This window comes from Schistocerca piceifrons, chromosome 7, assembly GCF_021461385.2.
Source record: "Schistocerca piceifrons isolate TAMUIC-IGC-003096 chromosome 7, iqSchPice1.1, whole genome shotgun sequence".
NCBI lineage: Eukaryota > Metazoa > Arthropoda > Insecta > Orthoptera > Acrididae > Schistocerca > Schistocerca piceifrons.
The window spans coordinates 168,957,608-168,973,292 of record NC_060144.1 but is presented as its reverse complement, the minus strand read 5'-3'; the positions used below and the strand labels follow the sequence as shown (position 1 = coordinate 168,973,292).

The following is a 15,685-nucleotide window of genomic DNA, read 5'->3' as shown; positions in this document are numbered from 1 at the left end:
TCATGTTGTTTCATGCTTTCCCTCGTTTGAAAATAAGTTGTGAACGATTTACTCGTATTACTTTTATAAACGTATAACGGTGAAGCAATGTGTAGCTTATGGTTATAGACAACTCTAAAAGAAAGGACGTGGAGCTCAGTTTCATAGGTAATTTATATTTTTATTCAGAACAAGTGTTTCTCACTTTGTATTTAGTGTATAAATTACACTACTGTTGGTGGTGCTTCTCGTATTCAATTGTATAGCTGTTTCTTGTTTACGCAGATTTCCCTTTTCTCGGCCGGAAATTCTAAAATTATAGGTACAAGCAATTTGCAGAGATGACTGGTTCGCTACTTCCTACAGTGCAATTGGTACCAAGCGAGACCAAGAGCATTACTAAGATTTTTAACAGACGATGCAGTCCCGTCTGTCTTTGACTTGCCTAAATATATGCAGAAAACGATGGTTGCAAGGAGATAATTGGTCCGAAAAGAATCTGTTGGCACTCAGGTAAGTTAAATACATTACAAGCATTTAAGGTATAGCTGTATCAACGAGATAACAGCTAAAACAACATTTGTCATTAAAGTGTTGCTTGTTATTATTCTAGAGAAGCAATTACAATTGTGAACTATGGTGAGTGCAAAATTTCAGTGATCACCTTCCTTGCAGTATGTGAACTAGGCAGACATACATTTGGTAAGGTCTCCTGAAGCACTTAGTGAAAACAAAGGAACGGAGACAACTCTCCGTTTACCAACAAAAATAAATTTGAGGAAGAAGACGAGAAGTTTACAAATGGCTGTAAGCCGAAGAAACAAAAAGATTTGATTTCAGTGGTGACCCAGATGATGGTTCAATTTAAGAAAAAAGGACACTTCAACAGCAATCATTTGAAATTTAATTTTAGTAGTTTTCCATTACATTTCATTGTTAACCAGTTGAAAAACTCTATATGAGACAAACAAGCCAGAAGGTACTCTGATATCATAAGACAGTTTGCTCTGACATTACATCTTTATTCCACAATTTTAAACTTTGCTGGCGGCACAACCATAAATAAATTTTCAATATATGAAGTATACAGCCAACCGATTGCATAATTTTAATATACAAACCTTGACTAGGATTCAGTACGACTAAGAGGATCTTCTTCAGAATGCAAATCATCTTTTTTCCCTTGCACACTAGGTACCAACATGTTCAGAGTGAAAATTTTGATTTCAATGATGCTTCAGTAAGACAATGTTTAAATTATTGCTGTACCCTTAATGATATAAATATTGGCACTTACATCAACAATATTTCGTAATACATAGCAGTATCTGTTGTTAACAAACGCTGATCCATTTATTAAGTGTTGTGAGTGTTCCAGGTTGTTAATTTTTGAGAATGTCCATGTACGTGACAACGCATATTGTAAAAAGCCTGTCTGATGCTTTTGCTTTTACTTAGAAAGTCTCTATGGAGAACTTAAATTTGCTTCTGAAACTGTTTATAAAATTATAATTTATTTGAGAAGAATTTTCGTAGTTTTGCTACTGTGGAAAATCTGGGCAAGGTTTACGCTCAGTTCGTTAATTCAATGTCTCACCATTTTTCTGTTTATGAAAACAATATTTCTAAACGACATTCAATACATTCTGCATTCGACCTAGAAGATATGAACGGAAGAAAAGTCGTTAAAAATATTGCATCAATATATGTTGGACTTAGATTAAGAGCTAAATCAAAAATTGCAACTAGTAAAGTCTAGGGAAAAACTGTTCTGTACGACAGAAGCCCACAAAAATCATTCTGTTTTGAAATGTCTAGTACAAATAATAAATAGAAAGTAATATTGACTCGAACGTTGTTTACTTTCAAATTTTGTTCTTTCCTTTCCAAAAAACCGACTACAAGAAACAATTAAAAATTTCAGAATGTTAGATTCGTTGTAAACATATAAAGCATTTTATTTCGAATGAAGGTCAACTAACTTGTAATTGACTTTCGATGAAGGTTACAACCAAATTATAGAAATGTAATGTCTTCTGGAAACTTTTACTGTACTGTTTTTCAGCTAATGAAAAGACCAACATGAGGAGACAATTTATTTATCAATAGGACTTTATTTTGTATGGATATTTAATGTTCAAATAATTGCTCGATTGAGCAACCAGGCAGTCAAAAATTCAAATTTCACATAATATGTGATACATTACACTAGCCTGCATGGTATCAGATTACTGAAAACTAATATTGATTCTACCTCAACTTTTTATGCTGATTCCAAATCTGTTTTAAGTTTTTTCCGTCACATACAGCGTTGCCGCAATCTGCTTCAAAGTATATTGCTGTGCCAGTAGGTTATGCATATTGTTGGAGGGAAATTTTGTCAATACGGCAATGTATAATTTACGGTTGCTACACCTGTTGATATTAGTTATTGTGTTTACCTCACAAGCTTACGTTACCAGTGTTTTATTTCGAATATTCTGTATCTTTAAGAAAGGAATTAATAAAACAGTTAGCCTGTTGTTTTGCTGTTACTGCAATGTAACACACAAGTGTGCGGACGACCCAAATGTTTTCTGCTGCATTTGTGGAAATTATACAGTGCCTTATCAGAGAATGGTTAAAACAGACTTTGTGAAAAAAGCTTACCATGCTTCTTTTAAAATGAAAGTTGGTGACCAGGACAGGTGATGGGCGCCAAAGACAGTTCGCCGCTGTTACGTTGAGGATTGTGGAAAGGAACCAAGCATGCGTTTTGCAATTCAAATGGTGTGGAGGTAGTGCAAAAATCGCCTTAACGAATGGTAATCTGCTTAGTTATTGTTCAGGGGTGCTCTGTAGGCAAACTTTGATTCAGCCGTTAGGCCAGTTGCAAGTGGAGAAGATCTGATTGATTTTCTTCCTCCAGCTGTTTTAGAGAAAATGGCAGAAGACGATGATGAAAATGAAGCCGATGCAATTACCGAAGACGATAGTGAGGTCTACGAATCTGAATATGACTTTACTCCACAATTATTCTGTCAGAGCGAAGTTAATGATTTCGTACGAGATTTCAATTTGCCTAAAGCATCTGCGGAAATACTTGGCTCCCTGTTAAAAACTAAGAATCTTCTGGAACCAGAAACTCATTGCTCATGATACGGACATAGAGAGAAAGAACTAGTTGCTCTATTTTCACAGGACGACTCCTTAGTTTACTGCAGCAATGTGAATCAGTTAATGCACTTCTATGGCACTGAACATGATCCTGCTCAGTGGGAACTTCTTCTAGACTCCTCAGCGAAGAGCCTGAAGGATTGTTACTGCATAATGGTAACGTGTGTGGGTCCATTCCTGTGGCCCATTCATTTCAACTGAGAGAGGCGTATGAGAATATTAAGATACTCTTAACAAGTGTCCATTATGAGGAACACGAGTGGCTAATCTGTGGTAAACACCTACAATCAGCAAAAAGAAAAGAAAAGTACATATATTTAAAAAAGCTGTTAAAATGCTCTTAACGCTTTTTTAAGAGACAATCTCGACTCCTTCAGATCTGATCACGCAAATGTAGAAAATATGTGGAATGATTTCAAAGAGATAGTATCGACGGCAATTGAGACGAAGTGACGTCTACGAATAAATTAATAAGTGATGGTACTGACCCCCCTTGGTACACAAAACGGGTCAGATCGCTGTTGCAGAAGCAAAAAGTATGCCAGATTTTAAAGATCGCAAAATCCCCAACATTGGCAAAGTTTTCCAGAAGTTCGAAATATAGCGCGTACTTCAATGCGAGATGCTTTTAATAATTTCCACAACGCAACTCTGTCTCGAAATCTGACAGAAAACCCAATGAGATTCTGGTCATACATTAAAAGCACAGGTATTAAACACGGTTTTCCGAAACTCCTTCACCAAAGAAGACGAAGTAAATATTCCTGAATTCCAATAAAGAACAACTGCCAAGATGAGAAACATAGAAGTAGATATCCTCGGTGTAGCAAAGCAGCTTAAATCAGTTAATAAAGCCAAGGCCTCCGGTCCCGATTGTATACCAGTCAGGTTTCTTTCAGAGTATGCTGATACAATAGCTCCATATTTAGGAATTATACACAAACTTTCGCTCGCAGAAAGTTCCGTACCTAAAGACTGGAAAATTGCTCAAGTCACACCAATACTCAAAAAGGGAAATAGGAACAATCCGCTGAATAACAGGCCTATATCACTAACGTCAATTTGCAGTACGGTTTTGTACCATATACTGTGTTCGAACATTATGAATTACCTCTAAGAAATCGATTTATTGGCACATAGCACGGATTCAGAAAACATCGTTCTTGTGAAACACAACTAGCTCATTATACTCATGAAGTAATGAGTGCTATTGACAGGGGATGTCAAATGGATTCCATATTTTTAGATTTCCAGAAGGCTTTCGACACTGTTCCTCACAAGCGTCTTCTAACCAAACTGCATGCCTATGGATATCGCCTCAGTTGTGCGACTGGATTCGTGATTTCCTGTCAGAAAAGTCAAATTTCGTAGTAATAGACGGAAAGTCATCGAGTAAAACAGAAGTAATAGCAGGCGTTCCCCAAGGACGTGTTATAGGCCCTCTATTGCTCCTGATCTGTATTAACGACGTAGGAGACAATCTGAGTAGCCCTGTGAGATTGTTTGCAGATAATGCTGTCATTTACCGTCTTGTAAAGTAATCAGATGACCAAAACGAACTGCAAAATGATTTGGATAAGATATCTGTATGGTGCGAAAAGTGGCAGCTGACTCTGAATAAAGAAAGGTGTGAAGTTATTCACATAAGTACTAAAAGTAATCCGCTGAATTTCGATTACGCGATAAGTCACATAAATCCGAAGGCTGTAAATTCAACTAAATGCTTAGGGATTACAATTACAAATAACCTAAATTGGAACGCTCACATAGATAATGTTGTGGGTAGAGCAAACAAAAGACTGCGATTCAATGGCAGAAAAAGTAGAAGGTGCAACAAGTCTACTAAAGAGACTGCGTACACCACGCTTGTCCGCCCTGTTCTGGAATATATGCTGTGCGGTGTGGTATCCGCACCAGATGGGACTGATGGATGACATCGAAAAATTTCAAAGAAGGGCGGCTCGTTTTGTACCATCGCGAAATAGGGGAGATAGTGCCACAGACATGATACGTGAATTGGAGTGGCCATCATTAAAACAAAGGCGTTTTTCCTTGCGACGGGATCTTATCATGAAATTTCAATCAGCAGTTTTCTCCTCCGATTGTAAAAACATTCTGTTGACACCCACCTACTTAGGGATAAATGATCATCACGATAAAATAAGAGAAATCAGGGCTCGCACAGAAAAATTTAAGTGCTCTTTTTTGCCGCGCGCCGCACGAGAGTGGAACGGTAGAGAGATAGCTTGAAGGTGGTTGGTTCATTGAACCCTCTGCCAGGCACTTTATTGTGAACAGCAGAGTAATCACGTAGACGTAGACTTCAGAATTATCGGAATATTATTAGGACAACAAACTGGGCCCACAAAAACCCCTTGCTTTATACGCGAATGGGACAGCTGGACAACGAAAACACGTTGAAGAGTGAGAGTTTGGCCAGAACACTGAAATTTTGTGTCTGGAACTAATAATATCCTGGCGGACTGCTTGTAGAAACACAATAAAAAAGAAAATTTGCTTCTGCCACTACACACAAAATTGGGCTGGATGAAGCAGTTTGTAAAGGCTCTAAGACACTGACTGCTTCAAGTAACTTTCCAAGAATTTTCCCTTCGTCACACGAGACAATTTTTGTTGGTCCTCAGATAAATAAACTGATAAAGGATAAAGATTTTGATAAGACAATGAAGAGGAAAGAGAAAGACTCATGGACCGCCTTCCGATCAGTTACTGAGTACTTTCTGGAAATAACAAATGTCCTAATTGCAACGCATTTGCTCAAGAAATGTTGCAGGATTTCGAGAATATCGGGTGTAATATGAGACTGGAAGTCCACTTCCTACACTCAAGTATCGACAACATTCCGGAAAAGTTGGGACATTACCGTGAAGCCCAGGGTAAACGTTTTCACAAAGATATTAAGGAGGTGGAGAGGAGGTACCAGGGGATCTTGAAAGCAACTACAATGGTGGAATATTGTTCGATGCTGAAGAGGGAGAGTCATCATATACAAAGGTCCGCAAGTAAGTCAAAGAAGAGAAAGTTTAAAAATTAATAGAGCACTGTTGACTTCTTGTTTTTGGATAAGGTAGTCACGAAATACATTAGGAGCGGGATCTGTAAAGTATTTCTTAAATGTATTTTATTTTTTAAATGTGTTTTAATGGAAAACTCGCCTTATGTGAAATGGTGTTTGAATAGATTTGTGGGCTCAGAAGTAAAAATCGTCAAAAAATTACGTCTTATTTTGTGTAAATACCTAACGTGATAGACAAAAACTGGAGTTATTTCTAGAACCAGCACAAATAATTGATTCAAGAACACCTATATTCAAGAAATCGTCTGACAAAAAGTTTTAAAATGCAGACTATTGTTATGCCTATGATTTCGGCAAAGGAAAATTTACTAGTCTACTTGCGAATCAGTTGTCTACCGACAGTTGAGAGAGAGAGAGAGAGACAGATATACGTTCGTCAGTATCGAGGACAAAAATATCGAGCATCATGACTTCGTAATACAAACTACCACCTCCAGATTATCTTCGAGCTCACAACCGTCACACGACACCGAATCGTCCCACAAGACAATTGTAGAGCCGTTCCAATGTTGTGCCACTAAAGCGTGAACAACCGCTAATAACACTGGGGGCTTGAAACGTGGTTCTTCGTAATCCAAACGAATTTAAGGTTTGGGAATATATGTCGTGAGAGAGTAAAGATAACGATGTTTCAGTATCTCAGTACATATTTTAATGCGGAGATGTATCTCATACCTCCGTCTCATGGAAGAATTTAGCGAATCACCGTCTTAAGTGAGAGTGTATTCCTTAGCCACATCTATTATGTGGCGATCACTGTCTTCGCTCCTGCTGCTACTGCTGCCATCCCCGAATCTAAGATGTAACAATATATGTGTAACAAGATGTGTGTAGCAATATTGTTCCGTTTTGTGGGAGTAATACTGTCCAATTTTTATTCAAATTGAAGGAAGAGGGGGAGAAAGGAAAGGTAAAGAAAAGGGATTATTGATATCAGCTGCATCAAGACATTGTGCGGACCGAACCGAGGTCTACTGTTGTGTTAATCACTGTGCCACCCAGACATTATGTTCGTCGCAGTTCCGCGGGCTGCTTGACACGCCTCTCGACTAACCCAGATTCTCATCTAGCGCCACCTATCTGCAGTCCCTGTCCATTCTTCTAAGCTCGCTACTTAGAGATCCCCGCAGGATGTCGGACGTAATTGTGCACACATGTCCAAAAGAACAGACATCGTGCTTTCATGTTCTTGTTGTGGTCTTCAGTCCTGAGACTGGTTTGATGCAGCTCTCCATGCTACTCTATCCTGTGCAAGCCTCTTCATCTCCCAGTACCTACTGCAACCTACATCCTTCTGGATCTGCTTAGTGTATTCATCTCTTGGTCTCCCTCTATGATTTTTACCCTCCGCGCTGCCCTCCAATACTAAATTGGTGATCCCTTGATGCCTCAGAACATGTCCTACCCACCGATCCCTTCTTCTGGTCAAGTTGTGCCACAAACTTCTCTTCTCCCCAATCCTATTCAATACTTCCTCATTAGTTATGTGGTCTACCCATCTAACCTTCAGCATTCTTCTGTAGCACCACATTTCGAAAGCTTCTATTCTCTTCTTGTCCAAACTATTTATCGTCCATGTTTCACTTCCATACATGGCTACACTCCATACAAATACTTTCAGAAATGACTTCCTGACACTTAAATCTGTACTCGATGTTAACAAACTTCTCTTCTTCAGAAACGCTTTCCTTGCCATTGCCAGTCTACATTTTATATCCTCTCAACTTCGACCATCATCAGTTATTTTAATCCCCAAATAGCAAAACTCCTTTACTACTTTAAGTGTCTCATTTCCTAATCTAATTCCCTCAGCATCACCCGACTTAATTCGGCTACATTCCATTATCCTCGTTTTGCTTTTGTTGATGTTCATCTTATATCCTCCTTTCAAGACACTGTCCATTCCATTCAACTGCTCTTCCAAGTCCTTTGCTGTCTCTGACAGAATTACAATGTCATCGGCGAACCTCAAAGTTTTTATTTCTTCTCCATGGATTTTAATACCTACTCCAAATTTTTCTTTTGTTTCCTTTACTGCTTGCTCAATATACAGATTGAATAACATCGGGGAGAGACTACAACCCTGTCTTACTCCCTTCCCAACCACAGCTTCCCTTTAATGTCCCTCAACTCTTATAACTGCCATCTGGTTTCTGTACAAATTGTAAATAGCCTGCCGCTCTCTGTATTTTGCCCCTGCCACCTTTAGAGTTTGAAAGAGAGTATTCCAGTCAACATTGTCAAAAGCTTTCTCTAAGTCTACAAATGCTAGAAACGTAGGTTTGCCTTTCCTTAATCTTTCTTCTAAGATAAGTCGTAAGGTCAGTATTGCCTCACGTGTTCCAGTGTTTCTACGGAATCCAAACTGATCTTCCCCGAGGTCGGCTTCTACTAGTTTTTCCATTCGTCTGTAAAGAATTCGTGTTAGTATTTTGCAGCTGTGGCTTATTAAACTGATAGTTCGTTAATTTTCACATCTGTCAACACCTGCTTTCTTTGGGATTGGAATTATTATATTCTTCTTGAAGACTGAGGGTATTTCGCCTGTTTCATACATCTTGCTCACCATATGGTAGAGTTTTGTCAGGACTGGCTCTCCCAAGGCCGTCAGTAGTTCCAATGGAATGTTGTCTACTCCCGGGGCCTTGTTTCGACTCATGTCTTTCAGAGCTCTGTCAAACTCTTCACGCAGTATTGTATCTCCCATTTGATCTTCATCTACATCCTCTGCCATTTCCATAATATTGTCCTCAAGTACATCGCCCTTGTATAGACCCTCTATATACTCCTTCCACCTTTCTGCTTTCCCTTCTTTGCTTAGAACTGGGTTTCCATCTGAGCTCTTGATATTCATACAAGTCGTTCTCTTATCTCCAAAGGTCTCTTTAATTTTCCTGTAGGCAGTATCTATCTTACCCCTAGTGAGATAAGTCTCTACATCCTTACATTTGTCCGCTAGCCATCCCTGCTTAGCCATTTTGCACTTCCTGTCGATCTCATTTTTGAGACGTTTGTATTCCTTTCATGTAATGCGCTTAAATTTCGTCGTCTTTTAATTTAAAACTTTTATTTCTGTCCGTAGTGTGTGATTTTACCTGAGCCCACGTGATTTCCATTGCTCTGAAATGGCAATGATATGGAGGAAGGCGCCCCATACTATAGCCATTTTATTCTACAGTTTTATCAATCTCATAAGTGATATTACATTATTCATGCCCTTTCACGATTTCCACCATTTTTGCTTTTTTTTCATTTCCCTGTCAAACGAACTTATACCATTCTTGTCTATGCACCCCACTATGTCGCTCTTCCTGCTGCTGCATGTGCAAACTTTGTGTAACTGAACGGAGTGATATGGTGCACGATTGAATGTTGTAATTGAGTTGTTTTGTGCGTTTGGAAGCAGAGAGTGTACGAACCATTCTTTAAATTCCCTTCGCGTCGTTTCCCCTTGGAACTCCCCCGATTTCTTTGATGTAAACAACAACAAAGCATTTGGAACAAACTCACCTATTGTTCCAGTACGTAAAAGGATGCCTTGACTGCCATTTCCAGCTGGAGCTTTCATTCTTTCTGGAGCAGTGCCATCAGCCCTCGCAGTCGGCGTGGTATGATCAGCATTTTTCATACGACGTCGTGAGGTTTGGATTTAGATAGTTGCCTCAAAAAACAGCATCTCCAGGCAACGATATCCTCCCTTTCAGGTAGAACACCTTTTCCAGGAAGCTGCAGGAATCAACTGCTGCTCTTTCAACTCCAGGAAAAACAGACACGGAACTTGTTAATTTTCAAGCTTTTTCCAATGAAACCATATCTTCTTTAGTATAATTCAAAGGCGGGATTTTCGTCTGAAAAACGACTCACTATCTCCAGTGAGACAGGCAGCTTCTTCCTGTTGGGATATCCCTTTCTACAAACAAGTTCCGGATTTGAAGATTCAAAGATTTGTCTTTAACGCGCATTCACGAATCCATGTTAATTTCGTATTAAAATTTGTACAGTATCAGCTGATCGGTAAGAGTTGCACAGTTCTCATTTCGGAAGACAAGCAATAAAACGGTCCCTCTCTCACACCCTCTAACCCTGCGGTCGCTGCACTACTTATCCTTCTGCCCTTGAGGTAAGCGGCCAACTTTAGTTAGCTCATGGCGGTATTGACCAAGCCAATTACAATTAAGCACATGTTTAAATATTACTGTCTGAGTAATTATTTTTTGTGTGTTACAGAGCAGGAGAACTACACTCTTACGAAGCTCTTAACGTTAGCTGACGTTTATGGTTGCGAATTTTAGCTGGTAGATGCGCATTATTATAAAATACAGCTGAGAACCGCGGACCACACGAATGCTTCAATAGTTTGCGACCGATCTAGCATACTAACTCAGCACCTGTACGTATAAGGATTAGGATAAATCAAGAATTGAAATGACGATCTTCTTGAATCTACCAACATTTTCCATACGATAAATAGCTATTCTTAGTATGGACAAGCGAGCTTAAAACTAACGTACGGCCGTGTGACAGTGTACACTGAAATAGCTGAAATACGCAGAGAATCATGCACAATTGGGTATAAAACAAGAACGGGGATTCCGAACTGCAACACTGGTTGTGGACACAGCATCAACTTACCGAGAGCCCTGTCTGGACCAATGATTAACCAGTCGTCGGCGCTGTTCATGAGACCGTGCTGGAGAAGGACTGCTGGTCTGCGTTCTCCTTCCGTCAAAGGCGACTTTTTGCCATAGGGAATCCTGAACATTGTCAGTACGTAGCCATCTTCAGTCGTCACTTCATATGTTTCGACCGGATACCCATACTTCGTAAGAAGGCCAGGCTGCAAGAACATTAAAACAGGGATTTAGTGTGCACTTCATAACATACAATGAGAATGATGACTTGGTTCTTAATTCCTAAGGATTACCCGTGTACAATGATTTAAAAAAGTTTGTCTCACAGAAACTCTCTTCTTCAATTACACTGGTGTGCAGCACTTAAGGAAAAAGTAACTTTTGCATGATGTCTCACTGCCTAGTAACATAGCTCGCTTTTCACTCTGCAGCGGAGTGTGCGCTCATATGAAACTTCCTGGCAGATTAAAACTGTGTGCCCGACCGAGTGCCGGCGAAAGGCAACGGTCCCGAGTTCGAGTCTCGGTCGGGCACACAGTTTTAATCTGCCAGGACGTTTCATATCAGCGCACACTCCGCTGCAGAGTGAAAATCTCATTCTGGAAACATCCCCCAGGCTGTGGCTAAGCCATGTCTCCGCAGTATCCTTTCTTTCAGGAGTGCTAGTTCTGCAAGGTTCGCAGGAGAGCTTCTGTAAAGTTTGGAAGGTAGGAGACGAGATACTGGCAGAAGTAAAGCTGTGAGGACTGGGCGTGAGTCGTGCTTCGGTAATTCAGATGGTAGGGCACTTGCCCGCGAAAGGCAAAGGTCCCGAGTTCGAGTCTCGGTCGGGCACACAGTTTTAATCTGCCAGGAAGTTTCATATCAGGGCATACTCCGCTGCAGAGTGAAAATCTCATTCTGGAAACGGTTAAAATTGTTTAAGCCACAACATCACATCTGACATTACTTAAATAATGGCCACGCCTCATGTGTAGAGTATGTCATGAATTCCAGTATACGAGACAGGACTTCTAGAAGCAACTGTACTGCTCTGGTTACGCTTGTTATTAGTATGTTTGTTTCTGAAAGTCCTGTGTCGTTTACTGGAATTCATGACATACTCTACACATGAGGCGTGGCCATTATTTATGTAATGTCAGATATGACGCTGTGGCTTAAATTGTTTTAACCGTAATCCGTGTAGATGGTCCGTGACTGAAACCAGTCGATATTTGAGCTTAAAATAAAAACAGTTGATGGTCAAACACGCATTTTATAAGAAAATTACTTTCTCCCTTAAACTTTGCATTCCAGAGTACTTTGCATGTTGGTCATCAGTGTGAACAGTAGAAATCTGAATTACCAGCCTTACAGAAACACTTGTTATTTAACGCACACATTATTAATATACATAAAAAATAGTAATCGAGCAAGATACAGCTTAAATCTTTTCCCAAGTTAATCTGGACTGTCCTACTGCCATATTTTTTCGAATCATGTTAGTATGGTTGATTCAACAAAATATGATTGTCTTAAGAGAATGTGACACTTCATAGATATTAACACAATCGAAATAAAATTTTCATGATCGAGGAGCCGAGGAGGAAAAAAGAAAGAAAACTTGACGGAAAGTGATTCCCTATAGTTACACAGTTTCAAACTATACCGAGGGAGGTGGCGTAGTTGTTAGCACACTGGACTCCGCATTCTGGAGGACGACGGTTCAATCCTGCATGCGGCCATCCTGATTTAGATTTTCCGTGATTTCCTTAAATCGCTTCAGGCAAATGCTGGGATGTTTCCTTTCAAAGGACACGGCTGACTTCCTTCCCCAACCTTCCCTATTCCATTGGGACCGATGACCTCGCAGTTTGGTCTCTTACCGCAAATCAACCAACCAACCTATCAAACTATATGAACTGTAATCACTGAGTAAAGTCTTTCCCAGCTGGAAGGTAGCTCCCAGTGACAAATAGAGCATCTTCCTCGATGTACAGGTCATAATTTATTATTTCATACAATATTTAACATTTTATGAGTTAATACATAAAAACAATATGCTTTCATATTTTTCTGAGTATTAATTCGTACCACTAAAATTTGCAATTTAGCATGAGAAGTCATAATGGGCAGAGTAGGAAAAATAGAGAACAATTCAACAGCGTTAAGAATCGTTTAAAGTAAGAAACTGAACACCAACATAGTCTATGTTGAGATGAAAATATTAGTCAGAAGTAATTGGCTGAGTTAGAGCTCCTAGTGGAATGAGTAAAATGACGGGATAGATAATACTGAATGATGATATTTATTTCCTTTTGTATCCTTATTGGTTTCTGTGTAACATAATCCAGTTAAATGGACAGGGAAATAGCTCTACATCCACGGAGAAGACGTCACGTCGCAGCAACCTTATGTGAACGTGCATTGTTTTACTGAAAAAGCGCCTCATCTTTCTGTCGAAGAAATGGCAGTAGCACGTAGATAGCAGCCTGTGTAATGTAGCGGGCACTGGTTTCTTTACCCTCCCAAAACAACAAATGTGATCGCAAGTTGTATCTAATTCTCTCATCCCCTGCCACCACCACCATGAAGCCTGGGACAGAGACTGTATATTGTGGGCGAATGCACTCTCGAGCAGGCAGCTGACCAACTCTGCGCCATATACTTGTATTTTTATCACTCGCGTACAGACAGAACCTGTCTCGCCACTGAAGACAAAAGAGCGGCATTCTTCTCTCCAGTTAACTCTTTCGCGACATCAGAATAGCAATTTTTGATGTTGTCATGGTGCCAGTGGTGGCCTGACCAGAGACGCACGTTATCTTAATCCTGTTGCAAGCAGATGCTTGCCAATGGTCCCTCATGACATAACAGGTCCAATATGTGCCCAGATTTGTCTTTGGATGATGTTCATTCGGCCACCGCTCTTCACAAAATGTGTTCATCTTGAAGTACGTCTGTACTACGCGGACGATTAGAAGCTGGTCTGCGGGTGAGGGAATGTTCCATAGACTAACGTTGAAAACAGGTGACACACCACTGATCGTTGTGTCCAACATGTGGAGCAGTCTGTCGATAATCCACCCAGCTTCCTGCAGGTGCCCACAATGAGACCCCATTCAAATGGCTGAAGCTGTTCAACAGTAGTATGTACTCGTTGGTGGGGCATGGTTGTACCCTATAATGAATGTTGTTCACCTCGAAACTCAGCCCAGTTATCACCTGCGGATTCAAAGTAGAGTGCGCACAGACAGATCTTCTGAGCGCCATCTCATCGACGATGACAATGAGAAGCGAATGACTAACAATACAACATTTTGTACCCTGGGGCCAATAAACACAGTTCCTAAGGGTATTGCAGCTTCTGCGGCAGTGTAGAGCAAAGTTCATTCTTTTCAGCTAAACACCCCAGCAGGCTGCGAGTGGGGTAGAGGGGCTCCGAGTTGGGAGTATTTGGGAGGGAATTTCCAGTTCCAGCATTTGACTAACGGAACTAATCCGAATTGAGGGGCTGGAACTGTTTTATTTCTAGGTAAACACTGTCTCATTCAAAAATTATAATTGTGTGTGTGTGTGTGTGTGTGTCTGGATTCTTGGCCAGACGATTCATCTTAAACGTCGACACATAGTCACGACAGCAGAGGCGTTACATGGAGCATACTGAAGTGTGTATTCAGTGATATTTATTGTCTGCTGAACGTGATAGGTTTCCCACTAAAATTATAGCTACTCGCTATGCCTGTGGGGTGTCTATGTTCTCATGGAAACCGAACACGCAGACGTTGCAATACCTTTTTACTTGCTGTCCCGTCAAGGGATGTCCCATCGCAGCCGGCGCCAACATACGCAATAACATCAAACTAACACGACTTACCGCGTCGAGGTGCACGTCCTCATCGTCGGGGCCTCCGCCTATCAGATCTCGATCGACGACTGTGACTCCGTCATCGCTGACGGCTGTGTCCTGGACGACAGTGACGTCCTTCTCGTCGCCCACCGTGGACGCCTCTTCAGCGCTGCCGCAGAGGACGGCCGAAAGGACGACAAACAGCCAGGATGCACCACGCATTTCTGCAAAACATAGACCATGTGAGAACTTCGCTGGTGAAAACCTGTAAGTTCCACGTAACGTTACACACAACGCAGCAAAGAGCAGATAACGCGCGACAGACAGACAGACGTTCACGTCTCTCATCGTTCTCATCGTTAGGCAGGTGGATTTGCGGCAAAGTCACAACTGCCTTTTCATGTATTTATGAAGAAGCAAAGGTACTGATGCGCACTTTAATGTTTACCCCGCATACTGGTGCTCTGCCTCGGACAGTTACGACAGTTAGACCGAGCAAAGTTGTGAGGAACGGAAGGGATCTACAGTGGGTCAGTAGCCGTATTAGAAAATTGCCGCGGAAACAAAGACAGCTGCATCACAGGTTTTACGAACTCAAAGCGTAGTGGACAAACAAAAGTTGAGTGAAACCAAAATGAGCGCAAGGCATTCTTCTGTTCCTAAACTGTATAAATGACTAAGGAGGCAATCTGGACAGTCGTCTTTGATGGTTTGCGGATGATGCTATCATTTACCGTCATCAGAACAAAACCAATTGCAAAATGATTTAGACAGAATATCTGTGTGGGGGGAAAGTGGTAATTGACCCTGAATAATGAAACACATGAGGTCATCCGCATCAGTACTTAAAGGAATCCGTTAAATTTCGGCTACACGATAAATCACACAGATCTAAAGGTTTCCAGTTCAACTAGACACCTGGGAATAACAATTACGGCGAACATAAGTTCAAACCATGACAGGTAATGTTGTTTGGAGGCGACCAAAGACAGT

The 15,685-nt window shown here is 40.7% G+C and overlaps 1 protein-coding gene across 1 annotated transcript in view; it reads right to left on the bottom strand.

The window, feature by feature from the left end:
- The window catches only part of LOC124805528 (lipase 3-like), a 99,195-nt gene extending 84,281 nt beyond the window's left edge, over positions 1-14,914 (bottom strand). The window contains exons 1-2 of the mRNA XM_047266096.1: positions 14,720-14,914; positions 10,865-11,069 (exon numbers count right to left, since the gene is read on the bottom strand). Of these exons, the coding sequence (XP_047122052.1) occupies positions 10,865-11,069; positions 14,720-14,914 (400 nt within the window). The remainder of the gene's footprint in view (positions 1-10,864; positions 11,070-14,719) is intronic.
- Between the last annotated feature and the right edge of the window lie 771 nt (positions 14,915-15,685).